Source organism: Microtus ochrogaster, chromosome 5, assembly GCF_000317375.1.
Source record: "Microtus ochrogaster isolate Prairie Vole_2 chromosome 5, MicOch1.0, whole genome shotgun sequence".
Lineage (NCBI taxonomy): Eukaryota > Metazoa > Chordata > Mammalia > Rodentia > Cricetidae > Microtus > Microtus ochrogaster.
The window spans coordinates 76,491,270-76,500,456 of record NC_022012.1 but is presented as its reverse complement, the minus strand read 5'-3'; the positions used below and the strand labels follow the sequence as shown (position 1 = coordinate 76,500,456).

The 9,187-nt window shown below is 43.9% G+C and overlaps 1 protein-coding gene across 5 annotated transcripts in view; it reads right to left on the bottom strand.

Annotated features, from left to right (window-relative positions):
* Map2k5 (mitogen-activated protein kinase kinase 5) overlaps positions 1-9,187 on the bottom strand; it is a 237,834-nt gene that overhangs the window by 128,661 nt on the left and 99,986 nt on the right. For all 5 annotated transcript variants that reach the window (XM_005347788.2, XM_026778922.1, XM_026778920.1 and 2 more), the window contains one exon: positions 8,296-8,344. In XM_005347788.2, the coding sequence (XP_005347845.1) occupies positions 8,296-8,344 (49 nt within the window). The remainder of the gene's footprint in view (positions 1-8,295; positions 8,345-9,187) is intronic.

The window sequence follows — 9,187 nt, the reverse complement described above, 5'->3', positions numbered from 1 at the left end:
CTAAGATAGTTGTCTTCTGAGATAACCAAAGAGAAACATGTATTTGGAAGAAAGAATAGAGACATACCACACTGGCTTCTGTGCAGTTTTGTATAATAGTAGCATCTTGTAAAACTATATAGCACACTATATGCGACAAAGAACTGAATTAATAGTACTCTCAGGTCTCCCATGCTCTTGAGTAGGTATAATTAACATAGTAAAAATGGCGATATTACCAAAAGCAATCTATAGATTCAATGCAATGCCCATCAAAATCCCAGCAAAATTCTTCACAGACTTCAAAAGAACGGTACTCAACTTCATATAGAAAAGCAAAACACCCAGGATAGCCAATACAATACAGTACAATAAAAGACTTCTGGAGGCATCACAATCCCTGACTTCAAACTCTACTACAGAGCTTCAGTACTGAAAACAGCTTGGTATTGGCATAAAAACAGACAGGAGGACCAATGGAACCAAATCGAAGACCCGGATATTAACTCACACTCCTTTGAACACCTGATTTCTGACAAAGAAGCAAAAACTATCAACTGGAAAAAAAGAAACAACCTTCCTCAAGACCCAGCAACACCACCTTTGAATATATATCCAAAGGATGCTCAATCATGCTACAAGGACATGTGCTCAACTATGTTCAGAGCAGCATTGTTTGTCATAGCCAGAACCTGAAAACAACCTAAATGCCCCTCGACCAAAGAATAGATAAGGAAAATGTGGTACATTTACATAATGGAGTACTACACAGAAGAAAAAAATGACATCTTGAAATTTGTAGGCAAATTTCAAATCTAGAAAACATCATTTTGAGTGAGGTAACCCAGACCCAGACCCAGAAAGACAGTTATCATATGTACTCACTCATAAGTGGTTTTTAAACAAAAAGCAAAGAAAGCCAGCCTACAAATCACAATCCCAGAGGACCTAGACAACAGTGAGGACACTGAGAGAGACATGCATAGATCTAATCTACATGGGAAGTAGAAAAAAACAAGATCTCCTGAATAAATTGGGAGCATAGGACTATGAGAGAGGGTTGAAGGGGGGGGGTAGGCAGGGAGAGGAGCAGAGAAAAATGTAGAGCTCAATAAAAATCAACAATTAAAAACAAACAAACCAAAGCCCAGTACTCTCAAACCGGAGAACATGCCCAGCACAAGGCTCACTCACTGTGCCCTCTGTAGGTGGACTCCCTTCCTTCCTACCCTATTTCCCCAGCCCCCGGAGACGACTGATCTGCCTCCCATTTCTCTACATTTATCCTTCAAGAATACTATATGAATTGCAGCGAAATTTGTGACTGCCCTTCTCACTCTGAATAATTCTCTGCAGATTTCTCCAGCGTGTTGACAACAGCCCATTCCTTTCCGCCACTGAGCAGTATCCACGATACAAATGCACCAGGGCTCATTTAACCATTCCCCATCACAGGTACTACGTGGACCTAAGTCTTCACTTCTGGGTTATTAGGGCAGCTGTGAGCTTCTTTTCCTGGGAAGTATCAACAGTGGGACTATCCCTTCTTTCGCTGCTGCTAGCAATTGACCCAATTCTCCGCAGCCTCGCTAGCATTTGCAATTGTCCCTGTTGATGGCAGCCATATTCTCAGAGGTATGCAGCACATCTCACGTCAGTGTGGGTCTGTGCTCTCTACAGAACCCCGAGGCTGACCATCTTCTTCATGCAGTCTTTTGCCCATTATCTAACTGGATTGACTTTTTCGTTTGTTCTTTCTGTTCAGTTTTGAAAGTTCTTTAAATAGTCCTGGCACTTTTTAAAAAATATATAGAACTCTTTTAAGTAACAATGTATAGAATTTATCTTTTAAGAACCATTATTACGCATACGGAAACCTCTGTAAACTCAAAACAAAGAGAATGCCAACACAGGCAAGGAGGTTTAATTTCTAGAGATGTTTACGTGTGTAGCCAGAGCTGAAGAAAAACCAACAGCTCATACTCACTGAAGTCTTTTGTTTACCTCAGTTAATCGGCTAAGTCAGCTCACAAGTTACAATCTACTGTAGAACAGGCATGTAATGGATGCTTACATTTAGAGAATATTTAAGCAGGAGCCAAGGTCTATTCGTGGCTCTCACTACCGATACCCATTCAACACAAACATCCCCTACCAGATCCGCCTGACTAATCAGCCCTGGCACTAGGAAGAAGACGTTCACACCCAGTTTTCCCGTCATTACCCTCTGCGACATAAAACCAACTGGGGGTGACTCTTTTAAATTGACTTGGATCGCTCAAATGCTAACCAGTCCTTGAAAAACAAAAAACAAAAAACCCCTGGTATTTCAGGAAGCAGAAATATGGCTTAGGCCACTTGAGCTCCCTGGAACGGGAACGGTAGCCCAGCTGCCTAGTCTCTCTGGTATGGAAGCTTTGTGCAAATTACAGCTCCTCGTAAATCACTTAAAACCAACCGGGTTAATTTTCTAGTGGTGGCAATGCCGCACGAGGAAGGAATCACTCTTGGGAATGTAGTTTAGTTTCCTGCTTAGTTTTACCACAAACCCCAGCTTTATCCACATTCAGACAGCTTTGAACACTCTGACCTTGACATCGATTTTTTTTTTCCTAAGAAATTCAAAGACTTTACTTCTCTTTTCTCTTTTCTCTTGTCATGGACATAATAATTTTGGAGTAGGATACGTTTATAGTGTTTTTATCTTGCAATCTGCGTTGATGTCATTTACAAGGTACTGGCAACTAACTATATGACACAGGCCAGCACTTTCTTGGCTATTCTCTCCGAGACAACCAGCCTCTGGTCCTCTCAGAATCTTTTAGAAGGATACCTCTCTGCACGTTCTTTTCTGGAAATTTCTCATGAATCTACAATTATTTCAAGATAATACAGCTCAAGATGCGGTTGCCTTTTATCAAAGTTGTGACTTTACGTGTCATTCTTTACTAGTGCCAGTGAGATGGCTCGGTGAGCAAATGCATTTGCCCTCAAGCCTGATGATCTCAGTTTGACCTCTGGGGCCTGAATGGTGGAACTGTTATATGCCCATGCACACATACAATTAATGAATTAAAAAATTTTAATTAAAAAAGTATCTACTAATGACACTACTCCATTTTTAGTGCAAGCATCTAGGACACTGGTGAGATCTAAGAAAAGTCTTTGTGTGTGTTGTGTTGCATAAGTGTGTGCTGTATGTGTGTGTACAGATACACATGCACTTATGCGCACTGCTCAGAGGTTTACACTGAGTATCTTCCTCTGCACCTCTCCACCTGCCTTTTTGAGGAACTTACTGATATGGCCAGACTGACTGCCAGTGAGCCCCAAGAGTCCTCTTCTATGTGCCTCCCCCCAGTGGGGTCCCAGTTTTGTTCCCTTGCCTGTCTGTTGACAGGGGGACTGGGGATCCAAACTCAGGTCCTCAAATTTGTTCCTTGAGCACTCTAAGCATCTCCCCAATTAAGCAAAGGTCTCCCTCGCTTTCTTCCTTAAAAAACAAAATAAGACAAAACAAAGCCCCCAACGTCTGCCTGGCTCCCCGAAGCATGAGTCCTCTAAGTTCCCCTCATACTTTTACAACCCACCCTTCCTTCAACGGCTACTAAGGCTTCCCATCCTGAGATCTACCTTCCCAGAGTATGCTTAGCTGGAGTCATAGTGTGACCTGTCTGAAATTTGTCCATGCTGCTGCAGGGACAGTTCAGTAACTTCCCTGCTGAGCCACACCCCACTGTCTGGATGTTCACCCCTTTACCTGCTAAAAGACTCATCACTTATTCCCAATTTGCGTCTTTTATGAATAAAGCCACTGGGAAAAGTTGCTCACTAGTTTTGTGGGGCACACGCTTCATTTCTCCTGTATAAACATCCAGGAGAGGAGTTGCTGGGTCATGCTCTCAGAAATGCCCCCGTGTTAGCTTGACCAACTCTACTCCTCTAAGCCTTCATCCACAGCCTTCTACTCTGTGGTCGCCATGGGAGCAAGCCCCCCATGTCCCTGCGGTGCTGGATCCACTCAACTCTTCCATTCTGTAGCTAACCACTTTCTAGTGCATTCTATATTCACTACTGTAGTTATTGTTTATGAATATTTCTCTTTTTTGTCATCTCATCCATCCTGCTAAGATACATTTCATGAATGTAGAAAGCCTGTGTTACATATACTGATGTCACCAAAGCACTCACAATGACACCAAACACAGGTAAGAAATAAAGAGCTATGGAATAAGCTAACACGAGTTTAGATATCTAAGGCAGCCCCTAGAGAGGCCCACGTGGGGTCAGTTTGGGGATGGTCCCACCAGGGAAGATAAGACTTCCAGCGTTTTACTAGCTTGCTTTTTCTTTGAGATCAGACAGATCGGGTTCATTCAGGGTGGTCTGGCTATAGACAAAAGTCTCTTTCCTTACACAGAGATCTCTAGTTGGGCAAAACTGTTCTGCAAAGCGGCCTTTTCTTTTCAAGACAGTGTTTCACCCTATAGCTCAGGCTGACCCACAATCTTCCTGCTCCAGCCTCCCAAGGGCTGGACTAACAGATATTCACCAGCCTCGAGCTTTTCTAATGGAGAAGGCAAGTAAAATTGCCCAGGTCCGTATGTAGAAAGGTATCCTGGGGTACACAGGTCTAGCTTTATCTTTCTGTAATTCTCTGCATCTCTGTATGATGGCCCCAACTGACAGCCGGCTTTATTTTCTTCATCTAAGTTCTATTCTCATTCCCCTTCCGTTTCCCTTTTATCCTCGGGGAAAGCAAGAGCAGTTACTGCCAGGGCATTCTCACGTTTCCCACAGAAATGGCATAGGTGTTAATCTTGTATTTATGTTTGATGTGGGTAATGATGGCTGTGACTGGAGCCGTGGTTTATTAATATGCAGGGCTCTCACCTCATTAGTGGTGATGTATGTTTTGAAGTTAAGCTGCAGTGTTTGCTGGAATGTCGGATCTGGCCCCACACATCCTCACCCGCTCACTTTCTTTGTCTTTACTCTCGGTCAGCACAGGCTGTGCTCACAGGGCGCTCACTTATGTCTGACAATGCAGACAGCCTTTCCACAGTAGTTAATCTTGGTAGGCGTTTCAAACATTTTAAATAAGTATATCTTCATGTGATGTCATCACATCTGCTTTAACTTAGAAGAAGGAATTATGGAATCTTTTGACCCTATAACACAAAGCACAATAACTCTCTCTTTGGCTGGATTTAGTAATGGAGTATTCTTATTGATTGGATGGAGTGATTAATTCATAGTTATAACAAAAATCTATAGGACTAACATTTGATTATTCACAAAGTTCTCTCCCATCTATCATCTCAAATATTAAATGCTAAACAAGAGAAACAGCTGACTGAGCAGCACCCTCGGTGGTCCCGCCTGGGCAGGAGTTGCTGAACTCCAAGTTCCACCATCCCCGGGTGATGCCATGTGCAGCCGAGCACACTCACAGGACCAAGCATCATGGGAGGAAGGCTGCGGCTGCTTCTTGTTTAGACTTCGCTCTGCTCTACAGTCTCACTTACCCGAGAAAGAGGCCCTGGATTTTACTTATCCATTTTTCTGTACTTAAACCCCAGAATGCCAAACCAAGCTATTTCTATGGGAGAAGAAGTCTACTCTTTGGTATCAGGCAACCAAACATGTCTCCAGCTCCTCATCTTAGAAAATGTGCACTCCTGAGTATAAAGCAATGTCATTTTAATAATTCTCTGCTCTGTCTGGGGGGGGAGCGGCCTTAGAAAACGATGATCAGAGGAGAACACAGGTTCTCAGTACTTAGACCGACACAAAGTGGGAAAGCTTGGATCGCTCATTAGTGTTTTGTTCGTCTTCTTTTGGCTGGCTGTCTCCTCACACCGCTTCGATCAGACTCCCCCAGCCTCCATAAAAGGACCCAGCTTTGATTTGACAATGTGACACATATTCAGATGTATTCCCATCATCAATCAGAGGAAGCAAAAATGAGTCTGTGTGCGTGCAAGAAGGAACAGCGGTGAGCGTATATATAGTACAAGTGTATAAACAACCATATTACCTACTTAATTGCCTTAGCTGAACTTAAAAGCTCTGATCTTTAATTGCCTGATTGAACTCATCTAAAAAGCTACAATTTTTTAATCAAGGAGAAAATTAAATAGCTTTTTGGTAAATAAAAAGGCATCTTTAATCTTATTTTTATGAATTCCAAGTTATTAAATATGGACAAAACATACTCAATTTAGGCTAAATTTCTCAGTACAGCCCTTTACAAAAGTCTCCAGCGACCTGACTCCTTCCATTCTACATTCAGAAGGTAAAAGCCTCTGTGAATAGCTATGTAACTCCAAGGCCAAACATGTAAATCTATTATTACCACGGCACACTTTCCGAGAGCTGAGTGCCCCTTACTAGGGAATACACACACTCATTTGGTCTGCAATCCAGTCACCTTTCTAACTATGCAGGCACACACTACTTCCCTGATTCACGCTTCAAACTGAAGCCCCTGGGGACGGCTTGTGCAACCCATCCCACTGAGCTCACAGACACCCCACAGTAGTATTTATAGTGGCTTTGCTCTGTGTGCTGAGTGGGCCAGAAAAACCTGAAGGAGGACTCATGATTCTCTTTGGAAACCTCTGTATCGGCAATCAGCCAAGTCACCACAACTGTTTCCCACAACATACCAAAGCTCCTTTCTGAACCCCCGTTGCAAACAGCAAGAGAAGACGTGTACACCCGTCTCCAAGCGCTCTGGTCAACTGTGCTTGCTCAATGACCACAGGAAGATTGTCCTGGTGATCTGACCCTAGGCTTTCAGATCCCCATAAATCCATCTGAGACACGTCTAATGACATATTTCAACAGACACGTCTGGTTGTCGCTCACAAATGGAAGGAGACTAAAGCAAACAACTTAGAATCAGGGATTCTAGAGGTACAGCCCCTCGTCAGCATGATTTGCCACTTAAAAGGGGGGAGGGGAAGAAAAGGTGGTTTGGACTATCCGAGGCACACTTCCTACCCACCAGAGTTCCAGAGAGTTCCAGATGGAGAAAATTCACTAGTCGAGAATGACCCTGTCTGCCTGGAGTACAGAACAATGCTAAGTTTCAGTCTGACAACACTCGCGTTTCCAAAGCACAGTCCTTTTAATGAAGACTTTGCTATTGAGCACGGATGCCTTCCCTTAGATCCCATGCCAAATGAACAGCAGATGTCTGGAAAAGGCAAGCAAACGGGCCCTGGCTATGATGGCTCCGTGGTGCTGCACAGGGGCAGAAGCACAGGAAGGGAAGACGGCCCCTGCCGACCAGGTTAGAAAACCCCTTTCTTTAGCTCACCACTCAGCAGATGGGTTCACATACTGATACCTAGGAGAGTGATACTAAGCCAGCCCGGCTCCCTCAGCCACCACTCTGGTACCTTTTACACCCTAGAAACACAATGGCATTACGGGGGTGGGGGTGGGGGCAACGGGGATCTTAAGATTCCATTTAGTCAGCACGAATGCCTTCAAAAACTGAACGTTGTGTTTTTCCAAATGGAGATAGTCTCTACAAAAAGGGTAAATAAGTTGGGAAGCATGGGGCTTTTGAGACCACCTACAAAGAAGTCATGCCTGGCTGAAACCAAATTTAAAAACAAACAAACAAACAAACAAACAAACAAACAAAACCCTTTGCTTTAATCACGTCTCATTGTACACTGACTGCTGCACTCCCCAGATGTACACGGTCAGGACCAGCAGGTGTGTGCTAAGTTGGGTGTGTGGTTTGGCTTTGCCACCATCTCTTTCTCTTTTCGCAATTTGCTCCCAATGAATTCAGACATCTTGGGAACATTAGACAAACAGGAGGCTCCTCCTGTAACACGACACAGACCAGACCCTTCTCTCCCATGTCACCAGAACAAGTGACCGTTTCTCATTCTAGCATTAGGTCCTTGCCTAAAGTTTCATTTCCAGGGAACAGGAAGCAATCTCTTCAGGAAGACGCCTGACGTTCTGTAAGAACTGGGGAAGGGGAGGGCCGGACCCAGTTAAGTAACACAGAGCCTGCTGTTTTCAAACAGTACAAAATGTGCTTTACATGCTTGATAAATGTGCTGCACAAAAATTTAATTCCCTAGTTAGTACGGGGGGGGGGGGGTGAGAGGCAGAAAAAATGGAAATAAGAGGGAGAAAATAAGGAAGCAACATTTACAAACAATCACGTTTTTTATGGTCATATCAGTTGGCTGAAATGGTGTTGCTTTTTTTCCCTTTAACCAAGGCAATTGCAGAGACTCCTCCATCCCCACATTAAGTCCACATGTAAAACCCAGAACATACCTCTGTGTAAAATCTTTAAACTCCACAAATACGTAAGGCCTTTAACAACCTAAAATACGAAAGAGAAAACAGTACAGTTACGGACGTTACAGGAGATGTTCCACAGTTAAACAAACAAAGCACACATTTTCCTTTAAACCACTGTCAGACTGAACTTCCCTGTCCGTATGCTCTCGGGGTACCAACTGCAGAGCACCATGGTCCTTGCTAGTGAGCTCACTGCTCTCCAAAGACTGGGTGTGTCAAAGAGAAGAGGTGAGCACTTGTCGTGAAACAACCTGGAAGGTCACATGCTAAACCCTCAGGGGTGGGCAGGTTAGGAGAGGGACAGAAAGAGGAATAAGGACTTTTAACACAATTTTTCAGTATTTCCGAGCATGTGTGTGGTTTTTCACAGTTCTCTGTGAAACTGCCGTGGCTGCCCTAGAACTTGCTCTGTAGACCAGGCTGGCCTCGAACCCACAGAGATCCACCTGCCTCTGCCTCCTATGTGCTAGGATTAAAGGCATGAACTACAACATTTGGCCTCTGAGTGGTTTTTTAAAAAAATGACTTTATTTATTATTAGTATTTTATGTATGTGAGTGTTTCCCTGCATAAATGTATGTTCACATGTGTGGGCTTGGTGGTCATGGAGGTCAGAGGAAGGCATCGTATACCCAAAACTGGAGTTTCAGATAGTTGTGAGCTGTCACATGGGAACGGTGAACTAAACCTGGGTCCATAAGGGCAAGAGCTTTTGAGCTGCTGAGCTGTCTCTCCAATCCTGGGTGATTTTAAAAGTCATGCTATTAGCAGGGCGATGGTGGTGCACGCCTTTAATCCCAGCACTCAGGAGGCAGAGGCAGGCGGATCTCTGTGAGTTCGAGACCAGCCTGGTCTACAGAGCTAG